This window comes from Embiotoca jacksoni, unplaced genomic scaffold (genome assembly GCF_022577435.1).
Source record: "Embiotoca jacksoni isolate LCO1_2020_lvr unplaced genomic scaffold, fEmbJac1.0.p SCAF_21, whole genome shotgun sequence".
NCBI lineage: Eukaryota > Metazoa > Chordata > Actinopteri > Embiotocidae > Embiotoca > Embiotoca jacksoni.
Genome location: NW_027185352.1, coordinates 5835180 through 5857701, shown reverse-complemented (window position 1 = coordinate 5857701; position 22522 = coordinate 5835180). Strand labels below are relative to the sequence as shown.

Genomic DNA, 22522 nt, shown 5'->3' with positions numbered 1-22522 from the left:
CACCAACTGGCTATTAGGATGATCACTGTGGCTTTTGCCCCCAAGTCATGGTGAGATTCTATAATCACTTTAAACACCAGTATGAGTTTCAGAAATGAGACTTAAAATCATGTTTTCAATTTATAGTAGACCAATGTTAAATGCACGCATTTGAAACTTGAATGAGTCTATATGGATTTAATTATTCATCATATAAAGATATGAAAACTACATTTTGATGCTCATAAATGCTACCATTTATGTATAAATATATTTCTTGCACTTCAATAACACAATTCATAGTTCATTCTCATTATTTCTACTTAATAGTTGCTGAAATACCAATTTAGTTCAATTATTTATTTTCCCAAGCCACATTTTGCGTTCAATAAGTTGACCACAGTATTTACGCTGAAAGTCAGGTATTGTTGTGTCAAACACATCCACGGTTATCCATGTTTCCTCGCTTAATATTTAGTAAAAGTGTGACTTCAAATAGGAAACAGGGCGAGGCATATATCCCATCAGAGTCTAACAGATAGCAAACATCTCTGATGAAATAACCTCACTGTCTGAAATAAAACTTGTCTAAAAATTCAACAAATAAAACTGTCTCTGGTTCAATAATGTTACACAAGCTCAGTTGAAAAGATAAGATGTGATGTTGTGATGCCCGGCACTCAGCTGATAGCTGAAGAAGTACAGGCCAGCTATGTTTGCCAATTAACTTCAAACCTAGTCCTGCTAGTTTGGTGCTCTTCAGTTAGCGAGCCTGCTGAGCCCTTAAAGTCATAAACGCCATGGTGAGGAATGACTCAAAGCAGCAGCTGCAAACGTGTTTTTATTTTTAGCTATATTTGAACAGTTCTGTTACATCACAAGTTAAAAAAGACCTGACTGTACCTGACATCCTCACATCGATGCTACATCCTGGTTGGCCCATTTCATGGGCAGGAAACTACAGTGGGTACGGAAAGTATTCAGACCCCTTTAAATTTTTCACTCTTTGTTTCATTGCAGCCATTTGCTAAAATCAAAAAAGTTCATTTTATTTCTCATTAATGTACACTCAGCACCCCATCTTGACAGAAAAAAAACAGAAATGTAGAAATTTGTGCAAATTTATTAAAAAAGAAAAACTGAAATATCACATGGTCATAAGTATTCAGACCCTTTGCTGTGACACTCATATTTAACTCACATGCTGTCCATTTCTTCTGATCCTCCTTGAGATAGTTCTACTCCTTCATTGGAGTCCAGCTGTGTTTAATTAAACTGATTGGACTTGATTAGGAAAGGCACACACCTGTCTATATAAAACCTTACAGCTCACAGTGCATGTCAGAGCAAATGAGAATCATGAGGTCGAAGGAACTGTCCAAGGAGCTCAGAGACAGAATTGTGGCAAGGCACAGATCTGGCCAAGGTTACAACATAATTTCTGCAGCACTCAAGGTTCCTAAGAGCACAGTGGCCTCCATAATCCTTTAATGGAAGAAGTTTGGGACGACCAGAACTCTTCCTAGACCTGGCCGTCCAGCCAAACTGAGCAATTGTGGGAGAAGAGCCTTGGTGAGAGAGGTAAAGAAGAACCCAAAGATCACTGTGGCTGAGCTCCAGAGATGCAGTAGGGAGATGGGAGAAAGTTCCACAAAGTCAACTATCACTGCAGCCCTCCACCAGTCGGGGCTTTATGGCAGAGTGGCCCGACGAAAGCCTCTCCTCAGTGCAAGACATATGAAAGCCCGCATAGAGTTTGCCAAAAAACACATGAAGGACTCCCAGACTATGAGAAATAAGATTCTCTGGTCTGATGAGACCAAGATTGAACTTTTTGGTGTTAATTCTAAGTGGTATGTGTGGAGAAAACCAGGCACTGCTCATCACCTGCCCAATACAATCCCAACAGTGAAACATGGTGGTGACAGCATCATGCTATGGGGGTGTTTTTCAGCTGCAGGGACAGGACGACTGGTTGCAATTGAAGGAAAGATGAATGTGGCCAAGTACAGAGATATCCTGGAAGAAAACCTCTTCCAGAGTGCTCTGGACCTCAGACTGGGCCAAAGGTTCACCTTCCAACAAGACAATGACCCTAAGCACACAGCTAAAATAACAAAGGAGTGGCTTCGGAACAACTCTGTGACCATTCTTGACTGGCCCAGCCAGAGCCCTGACCTAAACCCAATTGAGCATCTCTGGAGACACCTGAAAATGGCTGTCCACCAACGTTCACCATCCAACCTGACGGAACTGGAGAGGATCTGCAAGGAAGAATGGCAGAGGATCCCCAAATCCAGGTGTGAAAAGCTTGTTGCATCATTCCCAAGAAGACTCATGGCTGTACTAGCTCAAAAGGGTGCTTCTACTCAATACTGAGCAAAGGGTCTGAATACTTATGACCATGTGATATTTCAGTTTTTCTTTTTTAATAAATTTGCACAAATTTCTACATTTCTGGTTTTTTCTGTCAAGATGGGGTGCCGAGTGTACATTAATAAGAAATAAAATGAACTTTTTTGATTTTAGCAAATGGCTGCAATGAAACAAAGAGTGAAAAATTTAAAGGGGTCTGAATACTTTCCGTACCCACTGTATATAACCGCCCCTTTGGCCTGCAGAGCCTCTTTCCCCCCAAACACACAAGAACAAAAAGAGGCTCAGTAAGTGAAAATGGACCTTTAATCCCACTGTATTCGTTTAATACTTCACATGTGTTTTATGTCTTCTAAATGTCTTTATTATAATTTAGACCTTATATTTGTAACCTTAAAGAGGATGGAAAAAACAACTTTGTGGATGCATTAACTATGTAAGTTAAACATTGTTCATTTTTATTGATTAACTTACTCATTCAGCGATTCGTTAATGCTGACATTTCAGTCAACCAACACCACCACCTTCACTGAAGTTATTTCAAGTTCAATACAGTTACTTTTAGGTCTGTTTCCAGCTTATACAAAGGATCAGTCATTTCATTCACAGTATTTAACTGCATATTACTCCAGTTGATCAATTTACTATTTATTTACAATGATACCATAGTATTGTTGTCAGAGCAGCTACCAGCTCAGTTTTTTACATTTCTTCTCATTTTTCTGTTAAGCTGTTTAACCCAAGCTTCAGTGCATCGGGACGATTCCTCCAGTAGCTCACTGTTGCTGCTATATGTGACAGCCGTCCGAACCCAACGCCTGTTCAGCTGGACCTTGATTCATGGGTACGAATTCGTGTTGTTGGTGCGGTGGGACGTTGTTTTTACAGTTCCTGAAATAAAAAGGAACCGGTCGGCGATATGGCTCGAAAATAATATCACAATATATCAGGGTATGTTTGCGATAACGATATTATTGACGATATGACAAAATACTGAAAAATATTTGATTATTGATTTTGATTACATCAAATGTAAAAAAAAAAAGGGTCTAAGATTGATGTCAGCATGAATGTAACATTATGTCTTCCAATATTCATAAAAAAAACTAAACAACATGTCGGTAGATTTCCTTTATCGCGATATACATGTTTTATATCGTCAGAAAAATGATACCGTTATTATCGTGAAGCACATGATATGGCACACTCGTAGAAGACGGTATAACCAACAAAATGATATTTGAGTGAAGTCCATCCAGGCCCTCGATTTCAGTAAAATGTCTTGACGTGTTTTTTTTTGTCTAACTTACCTTCGATACAGAAATAAGCTCATCCCAATCAAAGCACAGATGATCACCACTGAAGCACAGATGCCTGCTGCTTCGGCAACTCCTGGTAATTAGAGAAAAAATATGAATTTCTCCTTGTGTATTCTTCAAAATTTCTCAGTGTCTCCACAGAAAGCAAAGAGTATGACAGGGTTGCATTTCACTAAACACAATGTCTTCCTTGTGATTTTTTAAAGTAGATGTTTAAGTATGAGAGAAAGACAATAACGTCTGTGGAACTGAACATCAAAGGTTATAATGAAACTCAGAGAAATTCTAAACTGTATGTCGGCATCGTGTCCTGCAACAGTAAACAATGACCTGTGATCATCTGGCCAAAGGTGTATCCAGTTAGAGACAACATCATTGACTGAGAGTTTTTCAAGTAGAAGAAGAACAGTGTTTTGTGAGTTAACTGTTTATTCTTACCTCTGTGGGACCCCGCAGGTGAGACGTCGTAGGGGTGAGCAGTGCTCGGTGAAAATGTGGAGGTCTGAGTCGTCTCAGTCGTGACTGTGCTCCACATCTTTGAATCTACTTCTACAGAAACAAAAAAGGTCTGAATAAGATTGTCCCGTTGGTAGATTATTCATAAACAGTTTTACATTTAGAGGTAAAAGGCGGTGCGAGTTGAATGTAAAGCAGAAAGATGTCTGTAAGGTCTAAAAGCTCAATCCAAATTTAGCGCTTGCTAATCTTTCCTGGTGGGAAACTCACAGCGTTGCAATGGAAAAAAATCTCCTCCAGCCCGAAATACATTTGAATCACTTCATCTCGTTGCCCTTCTTTTGCTATGGTTTAATGACACATCAATAGAGAACACGTGCCATCATAGTACATTGTTAATTTTGATCATTGGTACCCGTCATTGTCAGTCATTTCTTTGTATATTTCAGAAATAAACTGTCATATCTGCAATTTTTTTGATTACAAAGTATAAAAAGCAAACAGAAATGTTATTTAAATTCATTTGTTTCAATGTTCAATGCAGCTAAATGGCTCTTTTTCATAAGGTGCATGTGTATTATTAAACTATGATCAGAGTTATGCTATGATAATTGCATAGAATGAGGAGAGAGAAAGGACAATTACATTATTAGTCGTAATTGTTTGTATGACAATTAGTTGTCAAAAGAAACGTCACGATTGTGAACGCTGTCATTGGAAGTTGACAATCGAGGGACGAAGTGAAACTGGAACTTGTGGGTTCAGTTCCAGATGGTTTGTCATGTGGCTCACGTCTTATGTTTCCAGTAGTTTCTTTTAATATTGCTGTCTGTTCAATAGGGAACATCACGGATCAACAGAAGAGGCGAGTCCGTGAGTGTGCAGAGTGGATGCGGTTAGATGTCACGACTTGGCGTGCGTGTGACCGTGAGGTGTTTACCGTGTTGGGTCGGCTCCACGCTGCTTGTTTCTCCAGCCGCTGACGTTACGGTGTTTGCACTCTGCGTCAAATGGAGACCAGCGGAAGTTGCTGCTGATAAGAAAAGAGATTTACTTCTATTATTATTTCTAAAAGCATGACAACATCTCCTGCTGCTTATATTACAGCTCTGATAAAAATCAGTATCTGTTGCTGCTGCTTCTTCTAACACTTGTTGCGATTTGGAGCATCTTAACTTGTGCACAATTTACAAGTGACTGTGTGGTTGAAACTTTCATGAGTGAGCAGCGTACAAAGTTTTAGATTTAGATTTAACATGCCACACGTTAGTACAACTACTACATATAATACCACAATATCAGTATTATCACCTTTACAACCGCTGCTTCTAATCATCACTACAAACATAATTGCTGCTGCACAACTACGACCACTGTTATAATACAAATGATCTGGACTGTATTCTTTTTACTTTCATCACTTGTACCTATTAGTTTATTAGTATTCTTTTAGTATTTGTTGGTCTCCAACACTCATGCAAATAGAGAACTCACTGGCTGAGGTGGTAGTGATGAGGTCACGGGGAATATCACTGTGACTCGCTGCAAAGTCAGATCATCATTAATAACACATGAAATAATTGTTTTTTTTAAAAGACATCTCTTGCTCATATTAAGTGTGACTCTGTATAACTACTCTATATATTCCTCAAAGATTTATGGAAGAAAGATTTAAGTAAAGTTTATGTTTAAACACATGCTAAACACACACGTGCGCACACACACACACACACACACACACACACACACACACACACACACACAAACTACTTTGATAAGAATTCTCCTGCTCTTTTATGATGAGCATCCTAATTTAACACAACATGTTGATTTAATAGCAAACATTATTTTCCTGTTGATCCATACAATTCACTTACTTGTTACTATGGTATTTGGTGGTTTTGTTGTGGTTCTCTTTGGATCAGCTGAAACACGATAAATGAGAACGAAAGTTTGATCATCAACTTGAAAGTGAAAATAAGCATTAATCCTGCACTAGCCATGATGTAACAGTATCTTTTGACTGATGAACGATAACTTTTGTGAGTAAGTAATCCAAGTTGAGATAAACATCAGTATCTGAGTTCCATACATTTTTGGGACCTTTGGTGTGTGCTCATGTGTGACGGTACCATGCACCTGAAACTTCAGCAGACAGCACAGCAAAGTTTGTGTCCATTTATTACGGAACAGAAAAAGAAATCCCAAGGAGTCAAATCAGGTGAATAGAAGTGTGTTTTGATGGAGCTGTGAGCAGAGGCGCAGTCATGTTGGAGAGCTAGAGTGCCAAAATTCAGGTCCGCACATATCACCATAGCACCAACATAACACGATGTTGTTATGTACATATATTACATCAGTAACACAATGTTGTTATGTTGATATGTTGATATGTTGATATAGCAACATAACACAATGTGCTGTACTCCATTCACACACAACAGCAGCGGCCCCTGATCTTTTTGGTCTTCCCTCATATTTCACTGTATTCCGATGACACTGATCTATGCTCAGATTGTCTGTTTAAATCTGTTTCAGTGAGTTTAAATCTAAATTTAAAAGGATTTATCCTCATTTAATGAATGGAGAACAGATTTCAACACAGAAACAACAAATGCTTTCTTTTATTTGTAGCACATCTTCTGTGTTGTCTCACTTCATGTTGAAAGAATGCTAAATGCATCACTGCTCAAATTTTGTTTGCTGATGTTACCTGATATTTTTTCAGTCACACAGAGCAAACTGGTGATTTGATTAGACAACCAAAGGCACTAATCTAAAGCCTTATTCCCCCCCCGAGTTTTAACAACATACTGTAAGTAAGTAAACTGTATCACCTCCATCAGCTGAACAAAAAAACCCAAAGAAAGTATGTTGAGTCGCACCCAAAAATCTTTTGGTGATTCACGGACAAATACATACTCCGCTAAATTGGGTACTGAACCACGACTGTAAGGTACAGGGAATCTTTACACGTGTCCATGAATTTGAATTCCTCAGCAGCACACTGACATGTGTTGGCTGGCCTTTTGGGAGTTGAATCATGTCCATGTATGTGGAGCTGATTCTTGGCATTGTGTTCAGGTATTTCAGGGTTAGGGTTCCTTCCTGCTGGTTCTTCTGTGGGTATTCTGAATAGACTGTTTATTGACAACACTTTTTCAATTTAATTCAGATTTAAATAGTTATCATTTCAATCAATAAAGTGATACCAAACATAGTTGGATGGATGCTGGATTTGTAAGGCTGTGTTACGACCTCAGGGGGCATTGGAACATGTTGTATGTATTCATGTGTTTTTGCTTTATCCCCTCTCCTTTTTGTATTGTTTTGTTGACTTAGTGCAGTGATGTTGGCAGGATAATATTTTGTCGTATCCACAAGGACCGATCATGAAAAACTTAAACAAACATGTGCCACCGTTGTACTATCACTGGTGCTATTCTTCTTTCCTGCCGATGCTACGGTGGCACTGAGGTGCAAAACACAACAACAACAAGAAAACGCAACAACAAAAACGAGCAGTCCTAAAGTGCAAAACACAAAAACAAAAAGTTGACAGACCAGCTGATGACGCTTTTTCTGTAATTTTTGGGCTGGAAGTTGCATTTCAGGACTGTTCTTTAATGTTGTGTTTTTGTTTTGTTTTTGTATTTGTGTTTTACACTTCAGGCCTGCTCATTTTTGTGGTTGTGTTTTCTTTTTCTTTTTGTGTTTTCCCCCTCAGGACCACAGTTTTTTGGGGAGTTTTTGTGTTTTCTTTTTGTTATTGTGTTTTAATTTTGTCGTTGTGTTTTGCACCTCAGTGACACCGTATAATTCCCTTAATAATCACACAACTTCATGTCTCTAATGCCTGTTTAACATTGTTTCACCCACTCTGATCATCATGAAAGAAGGTAGATACTCTATACCACCTTCAACACTGTGCACGTATGGTTTAGAGCAGGGGTGGGCAATTCATTTTCCCAAGGGGCCTCATGAGAAACTGGGACTGTTGTGGAGGGCCGGACCAATAGGCTTAACTGAATTCTGCTCAATATTAATTTGATCTCTTTATAAAAAGCAGTAAATTGTATGTTTTTTATTAGTTGCTACTGGTAGTAGTAGATGTTACAATTAGGCTATTAAAATGTGGTGCAAGCATTTTAAAAATGTCAACATTATATCACTATTCAATCAACATTCACAAAAAAGATTTTGAAAATGAGCATATTTTTGCAGTATTTCAAAGACCAGCATTAAATTAACTTTATACAAAATTGTAATAAGTGCTATTGATATTTTGTTTGTAGTGTAATTACCTCATTTGTGTTTTTCAGTTATTTGTTTTTGTTCAGAGAGAAAGGTTGGGTATATATAAGAGCAACGACACCTCCAGCCCACAAAGCACACACAACCAATGATTCAAGTCTTAATGAGGGTATATAATTACTGACTTACTGAATTAAAGACTTGTTTTTTACTTTGCTGTGTCCCTTAAGGTAAATTACTCACAATTCTCTGACACAACTTAGTTAACAAGTTAAACTCAGGGAGCAACTTAATGGGGAAGAAACGGCCGACAGAGTTGGTCCCGGTGAGAAATTCTCCCTCCACAACTCTCTGGAAAAACGGATAAATTCACTTGATATCTTTTGGGAATCGTATAGACCAGTTTCACGAGTTGGAGACTGAGCACACAAGAATCTGTGTTCTCAGCTTGCACTGGTGGATGACATCATAACTCTGGGTCTCTGCAGTGTCATTAAGGGTCCATCTGCTTATGGATTATGTTACTGAGTTAGGGTTAGTCTTAAACCCCTGGCTCCTGCTACCTGAGCCCAATATAGCTCAGAACTGTGCATGTGCTCCTGGAAGGACACTGCTTCACTTAAGTAACTTTATAAAATGACTTTATAATTGAGATCTTAAAATATAAAGACAGAAAATAACTCTTACGTATACAGAGGAGGGTTGGACTGGTCCACTGGAGAGCACCGTTCATTTCTTGGCATCTGATGAGATTGGAGGTTCCCACTTTCCTCTTGTAACCATCATTACAGGTGTAGCGGAAACTCTTTTCAACTTGAAAGCAGTTCTCTGTTGGAAGTTTGGTTTGAGTCCACTTTGGAATTTCTGGGCATGGACAAGTGTTTCCGTCTGAAAGAAAATATACATTTGAACATTGCAACACGGATTCAGAGATCCAGACACAGTTTAAAAAAAAAAAAAAAAAAAAAAAATAGAATTATTATATTGTTAATTCTGTGTTCCTGTTAAGAGTTCGTATTGACATATTCGTGGTTAAAAAAAAGACCGAAACATATGATAAAATGTAGTATTAGTACAAACTGTGATCATAAAAGTCAAAATAATTAATTAATTAATTAATAAATGGTTGAAATAAAAACAGAAGAATGTATTTCCTTCTTTGCTGTTATTCTGCATGGTCTCAGATCACTGCAGAAGACACCTAAATTAAATCGGTATAATTTAAAGGGGGTTTCTTCTGCACCTACCGCCGCTGGAGAAAGGAGCAGCTCCGAGCAGGACAACCATCACAGCGCAGCATGAAACCAGGTCCATCTGATGAGTCGGTGCTGATTTAAAACATGTTCGCCAAATAGTCCAAACCCGGACCAGACCATTGTCCCTGTCCGCCGTGCTGTCTAAACTGTATTCCTGCCGCCGCGCAGTTTCACTTTCACGATCACGACTTGGCACCTTCTCGCCTCGACGGCGGCCCCTTTTATAAGAGTGGATCACGTGATCGGAGTGTGCTTGTCCGCGGGTGCCATGTTTGTAGTTCTGACTATAATTATATCAAACTCACTAACTAGTGACTAATTCATATTTTTCATTCCTTTATTTTACAATTATGAATTTAAAAAAAAAATGAACAACAACATTCATAAATACAAGATTAGGCTGAATAAATGTCAGGGAATTTATACATTTGCAAAGGCAGAGAATCATTCTTATTCATACAGATATGTTTAAGGAGGTGGACACAGTTCTTGTCTTAATGGCATTCTTATTTTGGGACGACAGAATTTTATCGCTTTCATTTTCAAATATGGTGAATAGTTGCTTGGTTTTGTTAAATGTGACTTTGTGAAAATTAGATTTGGGTAAGAGAACGATTAGGTTGATAATACAGGAGCCAATTCTTTTATTTAATTGCTATTACATTTGTTGAAACCAAGTAAAAACAAATTCTAGGTATAATGTGAAATCAGAGCCAATATTATAAATAATAAATCTATTCAAGTCCTTTAAACACAGCAAATTCACATCTTTGGAATAAACTGTATGTGAGTTCAAATCAACTCTTTTTGCTTGTACATGTGAGACCATCGAATTCACTCTCAAGCGGAGTGAAAGTAACTTTTTTTTTGAGTTGATTTTTAACACTTTTCAGAAGTATTTCTGTGAGTGTGAGTGCTTATGTTCATATCTCTTTTCAACTCAGTTAAATGATGATTTTCTGTATGATTTTAAAGGACACTTCTGTAACTTTATTAGTCAGTAAATAGGCCTACTACGAAGCAGTATAAAAGAGTCACTGTCAAAATACTCCACTTCAAGTTTGAGCATTCAGAACCTACTTTAGAATAAATAAATATGTAGCTAAGTGTTATCAGTACAATTTAGGCTACTTAAAGTTCCACAAGTAAAAGTACACACTTTGCAGTAAATATATGAGGCTATATATGATGTTTTTTTTTTTATTAATATTACTGTTGCATACTGTCCATTTTAGTGCTACATCAATTTAAGGTTGTTCTTATTTTAACATGTAATGTTGGTCAGTTTAATCTGCAGGAATGCATCCTATTCTACAAGGTTATTACGTGTTTTCATCATTTTTGTTCTGTAAAAACTAAGTGTCTCTAAAAAGTCCACAAGCTCAGAAAAACAAATGCATTTTCCAGCAAATCAAAGCAGTTATTATTTTAGTTTATTTAGCTTAAAAAGGAGGAGAATTTTCTCTTTCGGTTTATCAAGAAAAAAAAAATCAAATACAAACAAACCAAATTCGGAGAAACAGAGTTTTTAATTGACTGGAACAGAAAAAAACTATAATTTAAAAAAAAAAAAAGACTTTTCTGTCAGACAAACTTGGCGAAGTAAAGAGGACAATATTTTCCTTTATAGATTTAGTGTCGTAGAAGTATAAAGTTGTACAAAACGGTAATACTCGAAGTGCAATTAACTCTGATTTGTACCTAAATACATCCAGTAAATGTACTTGAGCTGCGTCGCACCGCTGCGTTCAGGGTGAAGTCCTGATTAGTCCTCCAGACGCTCGATGGCGCAAGAGCGCAAAGTGCCGGAAACCGTTGTTGACTGTCGCAACTTCAGTTTTGTTGTTGTGCCGCTGCTTTCCGACACGTTCAACGAGGAGGTATGTTAAATGTGCTTTAAAAGCGTTTTAATGATCCCGTCCGCACCGAGCTTCGGTCAGGGTCCAGTTATTTGTGTCAGTGGGAGGTCGTGACTCAGATGAAGTAAACTGAATGGTTGCTTTTTTTTTTTAGTATCATTCCTGTAGTAGCAATAGCCTTTTAGCTTACCTTAGTTAGCTGACGTTGATATCCAGAGTGTCTGAATGAAAACGGAGAGCTGTGTGTGAAGGTAACAGGACCACCGGCGGGCCGCCATGTCCCTGTACGACGACCTCGGTGTGGGGGCCAGCGACACCAAGACCGAAGGCTGGTCCAAGAACTTCAAGCTGCTGCAGTCCCAGCTGAAGGTGAAGAAGGCGGCTCTGACCCAGGCCAAGGTAGGCGCGCAAAAACACTCCCATCTACACAAGTGGGTTTTTGGTTTTTTTTTTCTACATGACCCGATATGCATGTAAATACTGTGTGCTGATATTTTAAATCTGTAATGTATGAGCAAGACACGCACGAGGGTCGATTAAACAGCGCAGCGCGGTGATGCGCGCGGAGCTGCGTCCTTTTGGAGGTTGTGGATCAATATCTGGATCAATATCTGGATCAACATCTGGATCACACGTGTGTTTGTGAAACTCGAGCAGAGAGCAGGCATCACATTTGATCTCAAATTCTGGAAATTGGGCAACGGAGACGCCTGAAACACAAAACCGTGTGTAAACTAAGGTGTCGGTGTGGATGGAGTCGTGTAACTTGGAGGGTTGTGGCTTCCCCTTCATTTTTTTTGAATTGCCATTTTCAAAGGTCTTAACTATGAAACATGATCAATTTCCTACTTCACTGAAAATCTGTGTATGTGCATTAAAACGTCTTTGAGCTGCATCCAAGTGAAGTGACGGGCAAATAAAAGAAAGCATGCAAGTTCCCAGCAAAAACACATGGTGATATGCGTATTTGCTCCACATTAACATCGAAGGGTATTCAGAGTGCCGTTCACTTCCACCAACACTACCGACCCTTCGTTTGTGTGCATGCAGACCCAGCGGATGAAGCAGACCACTGTCTTGGCTCCGGTCATTGATCTGAAGAGAGGAGGTTCCAGCGAAGAGCGACAGATCTCCGACACTCCTCCACATGCTGCTGCTGGACTCAAGGTGTGTCTCCGTCCGTGTTAATGTGATCCAGGTTGTTACTGTTTACGAGGGAGCTTCATTTCTCCCCTTTTTGATTGGATTCAGATGGATGTTAGAGATGCAGTGTGAAAGTGTCAGAGCAGAGCAATCTGAGGACGTAGTAGAGCGGCACAAAGACTTTTGTACATTTTAAAATGCTGAAAATGAATTAAAAATATCCAAACGGGCTGTGAACACCTTCTGTGTCTGACTCATTCCTTGGACTTGTCCCGTGTCTGTACTTCCTTCAGGATGCAGTTCCCAGTGGATTCTCCTCCGGAGACGTGCTGATCCCGTTGGCAGACGAGTACGACCCGATGTTCCCCAACGACTACGAGAAGGTGGTGAAGCGACACAGAGAGGAACGACAGCGACAACGGGAGCAGGAGCGGCAGAAGGAGATCGAGGAGAGGGAAAAGTACTGCCGTGTTTGTTTCCTCTCCTCATTACAGAACACAGTCATCCAGAATCTCCTGCTTGTATTTTATTGGTATTCAGAAGCATCGGGGATATTGATGCAGGTTTTTATTGTGTGTTTGTAGCCCGGAACAAACGCAGAGAAGTGCTGTGGAGTTTAGGTATTTACTATGTAATATTAATTTATAAGAATTAAACAGAGGACTAAATCCTGAACTCTGCGTGTTACAGGAAGAGGAAAGACCGGCACGACGGCGCAGCGCCGAGCGGTTTCTCTCGTTTCCCGGCAGCGGAGGGCGAATCGGATGAGGAAGAAGATTTCGAGAAAGAGAGGAGGAAACGAAGTGAGTACTTAAAACGGACTGACAGGTTTTGACTCTGATTGACAAGTCATACAAGTCTGTAATGTCAACAGTGCTTTTTGGTCCAAGTTAAAACGGTAATAGAACTGAAGTTGTCCACATCATTTAGCCGTTTACCATCATCTGGTTTCCAGTGACACACTTTCTACTTCCAGGGACTGAAGCGTTTTGCGTGACCTTGCGTACTCCGACTGTTTGTTGCTCACAGACGTTATGTTGGAGGTCTCTGCGTGTTCCTTGTCATTCTGGTCACAGAGCGCACTGTCAGCATTCACAGGTCGAGACGGACCCGTCTCGCTTCACCACCCGTGACTGCATGATGTCCACTGGGACTTAACAAAACCATATTGAGCTGCGTGATTATGTGGTCAAATAAAAACACCCGAGACGATACAAATAATTTGAATGACTACGTATCACGGTCATCGTGTTTCATTAAAACAAAACAAAAAGTACATTTCCCTTGTTTCCCCCCTTTACCTCTCAGATATGGGTGGAGCAGCCATCGCCCCTCCTTCATCCCTCGTGGACAGAGATGGTAAGTTGATGATTCTCTGCGGTTGCAAAAGAGGAAACACATCAAACATCTTCAAGAATCCTTCTGCACAGATTCAGATACACGTACAGAAAGTATGTCACGTTTATAACTTTAATCCCTCACAAAAAAAACAAAAACGTATGAACGTTTAAACATCGATCATAAAATGCGCTCGTGTGAGTTCAAGGTTCAGACAGGTTCAGTCTGGCTGAGCCGTCACACACCTGCAGGAAACGGGCAACTGTTTTGATACCCGTTTAGTGACAGAATATTTCATTATTTTCAGAATTTTTAACCAACAAACTATTTTAATGGGGAAAATAATCAGCAGCTCGCAGATCAATCCGTATTGAAAATAATCATCTGTTGCAGCTGGATTAAAATGAGCTCTGCCTTCTGCAGCAGTAAAATTCCACTAATACACAAATGCATTTGATTTATTTTCAAAAGGGAGACATACTTAAATCTCAAAAAAGAAAATTCTGATTTTATTGTAAAGCATTTGTTATAAAAAAAAAAAAAACAAATTAAAAAAAAACAACAAACCTCTGGTTTAATTCCTTCAAGGGTAATTTTCACTGGTAACAATAATAATTGTGACATAATGTATGCCGGGTTATCACACCATGAAAGACTCTATGTACTAGAAATATACTATACTATTGAAACCATAGATGATTCATCTGATGGGGCTTTTACATATTTATGCTTTGAACTTGAGACAGAAGATCTCGTCTTTTTTTTTCAATTTCCCCCGTCTGTCTATCTAATGTAATATAACTAATGTGCCTGACATTGTGAAACTCGCATCGCTCTACAACACTTTCCTCTCGTCCAGAATCTTTGGTCTGAACTAGAATATAGTTCATAGTTATGTTTGTTACCCGCAGCATCCCACTGTCTCTTCACCATGTTTACAAATGCACACCAGAGAGCGCACTGTCGTCCTATTGGTTGACGTCCACGAACACGCTGTAGGATATGTTAAACTAGGCGAGTCAAAAATACAAAAAAAAGATTCTAATATGCTATATTTTTCATCGCGGTGTCATCGCTATTCTTCAATCATGTCACATACATGTCATGTAGACTTGAGTCGAGCTTTTACAGATCTGCTGAATATAAAGCTGCAGTTTGTCCAGCAGAGGGCAGCATTGTCTGTCCAAGTATTTAATACTGAGAGTCCCTGTTACATCAGTCGAAAGAATCACATTTTAGATTATGTTTATTGAAGAAGAGTGTTGGTGTCTGCATCAATATCATCCTAAATATATATGTTTTAGATAGAACATGTCCAAAAACCTACAAGATACCACACTTACCCATCCGAAATATGTATTTTATGCAAGCTGACGTAGAATGGAAAACTAAACCGAAAGAAATTTAGTTGTGCTTTTGCTTTCGTCAACAACGGTCATGTTTTGTGTGTGTGTGTGTGTGTGTGTGTGTGTGTGTGTGTGTGTGTGTGTGTGTGTGTGTGTGTTTAGGCACCCCTTCCTTTGCCTACGAGGAAGAAAGTCGACCTGCCAGAGGCTCAAAGGCCGCCATCCCTCCACCAATGTACGAGGACGCAGACCGACCACGTTCACCGCCCGGACCCACCAGCTCCTTCCTGGCCAACATGGGGTGAGTGAGACGCACACACACACACACACACACACACACACACACACACACACACACACACACACACACACAAACTGCCATACACAACAAGCAGGAAGCACAAAATGATTTGTAGTAGACTTTAAAAAAAAAAAAAAACGTTTTTGGAGCTATTATAAAGTGAAACTTATCATGTAAGCTTTTATTTATATTTCCTGTATATCATCAATACATGTATTTTATTAGCGGTGACGATCCGCTTTCATATGGCAACAAATCAGACTTTTTAAACCCGGAGGTCTTTGTTTTTTCTCCCTCAGAGGTACGGTGGCCCATAAGATCATGCAGAAGTACGGCTTCAAAGAGGGCCAGGGCCTCGGGAAGCACGAGCAAGGCTTGAGCACGGCGCTGTCCGTGGAGAAGACCAGCAAGAGAGGCGGGAAGATCATCATCGGCGACGCAGCGGAGAAACGTAAGTCCTACCTCTGTGTGGGGTTTAAAAAAAAAAAAAAAAAAGTTGCTTCTTATGTTCTGCTGTTTATGTCTCTCTCTACTTTTCTTTCTTCTCTTTCACACTGTCCGCTCTTCGAATCATTTTTATATGTCAGTTGCATGAGGAGCTACTTCTGCTCATATTGTCTGCAGCTCGTCTGTGTCCGACCCGCGTTGGCTTCTACTCTCGACACGTTGATGTTTCCATGAATATTGTTTCAGCTCTCATTGATCACCACAGTCTCATTTTAGCATCGAGGAGCTGTTTTACAGTGATTTTGTGTGCATGTCTGTTGTTGTGTGTGTGTGTGTGTGTGTGTGTGTGTGTGTGTGTGTGTGTGACTGAGCAGCAGGGTCCAGCCAGCCAGGTGCTGCTGAGACTTCAGCCGGAGGCTCCGCAGGTTGGCCTCCACTTTCATTTTCTCTCTTCCATACACAGAATGTGCAGCCGTCCCTCCAGGAAGTCACCATCACAATGTTCGATGCCAATTCGACCAATCTGTCCGTTATTTGTAGAAAAATCCCCCAAAACAAACAGCATGCCAGTTGACAGGAAAAAAAACTGCAATATCGGAAGTGACAGGGTTCATGGGAAATGTGGTTTTGTGATGGGAATTAGGCGGAGGCGGCTAATTATCCCACTTCCCTGTATCACTGTGTTCATTCAGTATGTGTTAAATTACAGGAGTTTTATACCCTTTACAGTTGTAAGAGACCTCACAATGTTTATGTGCATACTGATGAATTAATACTTTTTTTTTTAAAGCATTTAAAGCACTTATTTTTATACACTGCAGTCACAGACTTGTTTTGTAAACCTATGTCACTTTTATGACTCGGGAAATTTTGGAGGGAATTTTGAGGCTTATGCTCCTTTAAGTTCAGACAATAAGAACAAAAATATTTTTAGGTATTTCTGTGTTGTGCAGAATGCTGATTATCGTAGGACGTGATTACTTATGACTCTTTCTTTAATAGGTTGTCGTTTGTGAAAAATTACAATTTTCTTTCCTTGATTTGTAATTTTTGCCAATTCACAAAATGTTAAGGCAAAATAAATAATCCAAAAAGATACACATTTACCTCCAGAAATTTGCAGAGCAACTTTTGAGAAAAGCCGCTTTGAAATGAAACATTTTTGATCGAAACAGACGCAAAAAAAAACCCGCAGTGAAATCCTGGAGGGACTACCTTATATGTTTATTTTTTAAGTATGTGTATTTTGCACGTGTTTTATACAGCAGCTGTGTTTTATGCCTGTTTCAAACTTGGTGGTTTGACATTTAATAGACATCCCAATAGACACTTTGGGAGTTTCTGATAAGTCTTTACATGCACCTTCTCCACCCAATGTTTTTCTGTCAAAGCTGCTGCCTGGCCTCATTTTTTAGTTTTACTTTCCTTTTGACCCACTTTGAATTTGGTCTTTGTTCGCCACGTGAGGACAGAGTTTACCTCCACAGCATGCTGTGTTGTGAACCCAAACTGAGCTACAACTCTCCCTCATTTGACCTCTTAACAGCTCTGCTTCTGACTCTGACCTGCCCACATCCACAAATGTTTAACACCTGCACTTTGCATCTTTTCCCATTCTTTTAACCGAGTCTCCTCCACCGTTAGACATTAATGAAATACAGCTAAATCCATAATAAACAGCTTATTATCTCTTACAGATTTGAATTCTCACTTTAATCTGCCAGTTTTTATGATTTTTTTTTTTTTTTTAAAGGTTATATCTGTAAACTCAAAAATTAGAGATGAAATGGATAAACATGAGATGTATTTAGTTGATAACGGGGATAAATGTCAGTTTAAGATGATAAAACAGTTAACTTCTTCCCTCTGATTACTGCATGCAGTGTTTTGCTTTTGGCCTGTAGATGTCATGGGTGGATGTGAGACGAGTCTCTGCTTAGTTTCCTGTAGTTGTACAAGTTAGGCTGTGTGATATCATCACTCTGAGACATTGTCCTCATCCAGGACACCAGATAACCTCTTAAAGACACCTAATCCCAGTCTCACCCCACCGGTACCCGTACTGTGTTACAGATTGACTTGACTTAAATCAAGAATTAGCTTCAAATTTAATATATGCTTCATATAAGAGGAATAAACGTGTGGGGCAACAACTATTATTTTTATTATCAATCAATCTACCAACTAGGTTTTCAGTTAATTGTCTCAGAAATGGTGATAAAATACAGATCACAAACTCCCAGAATCCAAAGTGACATTTTTACTTGTTCAAACAAACGTCCAAAACTAGATATTTTCCTAATTTAACAAAGAACTTCTGCAAAGCCTCTTGTTCTAGAAGTTGGAACCAGAGAACTAATGTCAGGCATTTTCCCTTGAAATGTGACATTTAAGTGACCTTGAAAACAGTTGCTGACTATTTTGCTGTCAATCAACAAATCATCTAATCTTTTCAGTTTCATATTTGTTTCATGTATTTCAGTATTTGAGGAAGACCTCTGCTGCTTCGTCAGTTTTCCGGGAACACCAACAGTGTTACTTCACTTGAGTGACTCATAAAGTAGTTTATCAGCAGCGTGTGTAACACAAAACAAGCATTTCTGTAAAATGTGACAAAACAAGCAGATAAAACGTCAGCTCAGCATTCACAGAACAACGGCTGAATTGTTTCAGTTATCACCTGCATTGGAACAATCTCCATGTCTTGAACAATACCACACGATACCACTTCTAGTTACACACCTTCAGCTGCTCCATCCAGCGTACCTGCAGCCTCTCGGTGATCCATTGAGAAGGAAAAAAAACTTGACTTTTGTGTCTGTTTCCATTCAACCAGCGGACTCCTCCAAGAAGTCGGAGGCGAACCCGCTCACAGAGATCCTCAAGAACCCGACCAAAGTGGTCCTGCTCAGGGTATGTGTGTGTGTGTGTGTGTGTGTGTGTGTGTGTGTGTGTGTGTGTGTGTGTGTTGAGTCTTAGTCCCTTCTTCCACAAAATAAGACACAAAGTGCCACATTTAATATTAAAATACAGAAATCAGTCAGAAGTGATGAACCCGAGGTGACGGAGGACCTTGTTGAGTTTAACGCAGTTTGAGTACAGAATTTGGTGAAATGATGGAACTCAATGAAACTGTGTGTGTGTGTGTGTGTGTGTGTGTGTGTGTGTGTGTGTGTGTGTGTGTTTGTTTGTTTGTGTGTGGTTGCATCATTGTCAGAAATCCCCTGCAGTTGGATCTAATGTCTCTGTTGTCTCTGCAGAACATGGTGGGCCGAGGAGAGGTGGACGAAGACTTGGAGGGGGAGACCAAAGAAGAGTGCGAGAAATACGGCAAAGTGGTCAAATGTGTAATTTTCGAGGTGAGAGACGTGAATGAAAGGACGTGACTGATGACGTTGAAGTGATCAAACAGGACAGTCAAACAAACACCCTTTCTTCCTTCTCAGATTGCAGAGGTGCTGGATGATGAAGCTGTCAGGATATTTCTGGAGTTTGAGAGGGTGGAGTCAGCCATCAAAGGTCAGTTTACTGGTCGTCTTCCAGTAAGTGAATCCCTGCATGAAGCCTCTGCTCATGGACATAGACTGGATATAGAAATGGATGCAATCTCCGGGTCTGAAAAGTGAAGCCAATACAGAGGTGCATTAAGAAGCAATACCACTGAGGCCCACTAGGGGCTGCCTCCAAAAAGACATCTGTCTCTAAAAGTGTCGACTTCTCAGAGAGGTATGTTTGGGGGCATGTCTGGTTTGATTGACATGCCTGCGGTGCTGTCAGGGTTATTGTGTAGGTGGGCGGGGCTTAGTGTGCTCAGGTTCTCACCATAGACTGCATATAAGAGTGGACGTAGCTTCCGGTTCTGAAAAATTATGTCGATGCCGAAGTGCCTTAAACTGCAATACCAGCGAGTGCCACTAGAGGTTGACTTTTTTTTTTCTTTTTTTTTTATTTTTTTTTACATATTTTGAATCAAAAACCCGGCACCATAGACTCATAAAAAATACACCGATATAAAAAATAAGCTTAAAAAAGACAGGTTTTTTTGGGGGGGATTCTTAATTTGATTGACAGACCTGTGGTACAGTCAGATTATCGCTATCGGTGGGCGGGACGTAGTATCACCGGGTTTCCAATCAGATCGAGTCTGATCCACCGCTCGGGACTAGCAAGATGGCGTTGGCCGAACTTGAGGCTTCATAACGACCGTTCACAAACCAACGGGTGACGTCCCTGTTGGTTGGCGCTTGGTTCTCACTCTCGTCCCCAGCTTGTCCCAATTATGGTCAATTCTGGCTCCAAAAACCACAATGGCGGCGATCAAAATATCAGACTCAAGGCTTCAAAATGAGAACTTGGATCTTGCAACTGCATCGGGTCATGTTGCTGTAAAATGATGTCACAGGAGGTCCAGGAAACTCACCAAAATAATCTGATCATTCTCCAAACTTGAGCCTGCATTTGTTAAGAATTGAAAAGTATCGACTTGCATATTTCAACTGTATTTCTGCATTTAGAGAGTCATTTTAAAAATGATTGCATCTGCTTATGTAAGCAGCTGTTTCAATTTATTTTTTTGTGCGCTTGTATAACTGCTCTAATAATGCGGGTGAAAGTGTGTCCCATTCTAAATGGGTTGGCCCAGATCAGAAACAAGGTGAGACTCGGCTCCCTGCGGTGTTATATCATATGTGGCCCAGCAACCCAGCGGTCTCCCTGCGGCACCGGCAGAACCGCGCTTACGTCACAGCTCCCAGAAAGCGGGACAGACACTCTCAAAGAACGAAACTCGGACTGTTCGAAGGAATCATTTTAAAGTGTCTCGCCACAGGATCTGTTCATTTACATGATGATGAAACAGAGACTGCTGGTCTTCTATGGGGAGGTCAGAGGGCATCGGGCAGCTTCACCTGCTGATGGGTTGGAGATGACCGTTGTATCTAGTGGACCAGCGGGGTCCTTAAACCAGGGTCCAGCTGTAAACAAGCTTAAACCAGTTCAACCTGACCTCCCTCTGTGACTGCATGAAATTTAGTTTTAGTCTCGGATTGAAAGTTATCTGTAATTTCTCGTGTTTCTGTTCAGTCGTCTCTCCAGGCTTAGTAAGTAACTGTGAATATGTCTGTGTGAGTTTTACACAAAAAAGAAGTTGTTACATTCCTTCATAAGATTGGAAACAGCTCAGAAACTCATAACAGTTCAAGGAATTGTTTCTTACTTGCTGTTTTTATAAGAGATAGTTGAGAAGATTGATGGCACTTATATTTGTGCTGCAAATATAAAGCTACTGCAGCACCTTTTGAAGTTCACATATTAACCTATTTCACCTAGTTTGTTTCATCTATAGAAGAACCAAGAGTCAAAACAACAATTTGTGATTTCACATGAAAAGTAGGTTTTAGGTCCCAGGAAACAGTCCTGGGAAATTACACTGATGTCATACTTTTCTAAATTTCCCAGAATAAATGAGACAAACTCTTTTCACAAAAACATCCCCCACTGAAAGAAATCAAACAGTCTTGGTTTTGTTCAGTTTGGTGTCTTCCTTTGTAGCAACATAACATTTTAACATTATCGAATATCTCATGTCAGTGTCTGAAGGCACATCTGTTTGTTTGTCATATGATAATTAATAATTAGTCCAGGTTTAAGTACCATCTGACCTTGACCGTGTCGCTCCTCTTTCAGCCGTGGTGGATCTGAACGGACGTTATTTCGGCGGGCGGGTCGTCAAGGCCTGCTTCTACAATCTAGACAAGTTTCGGGTTTTGGACCTCGGCGAGCAAGTCTGACGTCGCCAGCACCAGCAGAAACTATGAACACACGTCATCGCCCCATCTGTACATAAACCTTTTTTATATTTCCTGTCTGTGTGTAGTGATAACAAATCCATGTTGTTGATTATTGCCAGTTTTCTCTTCCTGTGATAAAAAAAAAGCCTTTATGTCAAGACAAAATAAATGGTAAAAACTATGCTGATATTACTATTTTCTTTATGTCATAAATGTGTTATGTATATATGTGTTATTTCAACTAATTATCTGCCGAAAATCGGCATTAATAGCCGAGTCATGCTGACTGAGCTGCTGTTCTAGGCTTAAAAATATGGAGCGTGTCGTACTTGTATAAACACTTTCAAAGAAAAGTTAAATTCCAGAAATGCACAAATCAAAGAAGCCTAGTTTCCCCAGTCTGAATTGTTTCTGACATAATGCTGGTTCCTCGGTAGTAACGCGTCCCCAGTGTGTCCTAGTTTTAATTTAGCCCTGCTGGATTAAAGGAAGGGGACTGGGACAGTGAACGCAGCCCCAGCCTCATTCAAAATTTATGTAAGTGCACCAGAAGGACCCTGGAGGTTCACGGTACAAACGTCAGCAGCGATCCCACCGGAGCAGGTTTAATTTGGAGCAGGAAAACAGGTTGGCTAGATAGACAGAAACAAGAAAAAAAG

The 22522-nt window shown here is 39.9% G+C and overlaps 2 protein-coding genes across 6 annotated transcripts; one reads left to right on the top strand and one right to left on the bottom strand.

Moving 5' to 3' along the window:
* Nucleotides 1-2643: 2643 nt before the first annotated feature.
* Nucleotides 2644-9858, bottom strand: il15ra (interleukin 15 receptor subunit alpha). 4 transcript variants are annotated; one of them, XM_069156561.1, is made up of 8 exons: nt 9632-9857; nt 9072-9272; nt 6008-6055; nt 5625-5672; nt 5071-5163; nt 4113-4223; nt 3666-3747; nt 2644-3246 (listed from the first exon to the last, which is right to left on the bottom strand). In XM_069156561.1, exons 1-8 carry the CDS (start codon nt 9696-9698, stop codon nt 3144-3146), a joined length of 753 nt encoding a protein of 250 aa, XP_069012662.1. In that variant the 5' UTR covers nt 9699-9857; the 3' UTR covers nt 2644-3143. The 4 variants fall into 4 exon arrangements, with proteins under 4 accessions (XP_069012662.1, XP_069012663.1, XP_069012664.1 ...); XM_069156562.1 differs by having other exon boundaries at nt 5071-5160; XM_069156563.1 differs by lacking the exon at nt 5625-5672 and having other exon boundaries at nt 9632-9858.
* Nucleotides 9859-11455: 1597 nt separating this feature from the next.
* rbm17 (RNA binding motif protein 17) lies at nt 11456-22044 on the top strand. Of its 2 annotated transcripts, XM_069156559.1 has the most exons (14): nt 11456-11520; nt 11751-11898; nt 12550-12666; nt 12936-13102; nt 13227-13262; nt 13333-13445; nt 13951-14001; nt 15489-15627; nt 15927-16078; nt 16449-16499; nt 18911-18987; nt 19335-19433; nt 19521-19593; nt 21760-22044. In XM_069156559.1, exons 2-14 carry the CDS (start codon nt 11776-11778, stop codon nt 21861-21863), a joined length of 1302 nt encoding a protein of 433 aa, XP_069012660.1. In that variant the 5' UTR covers nt 11456-11520; nt 11751-11775; the 3' UTR covers nt 21864-22044. The 2 variants fall into 2 exon arrangements, with proteins under 2 accessions (XP_069012660.1, XP_069012661.1); XM_069156560.1 differs by lacking the exon at nt 13227-13262 and having other exon boundaries at nt 11491-11898.
* Nucleotides 22045-22522: the final 478 nt, after the last annotated feature.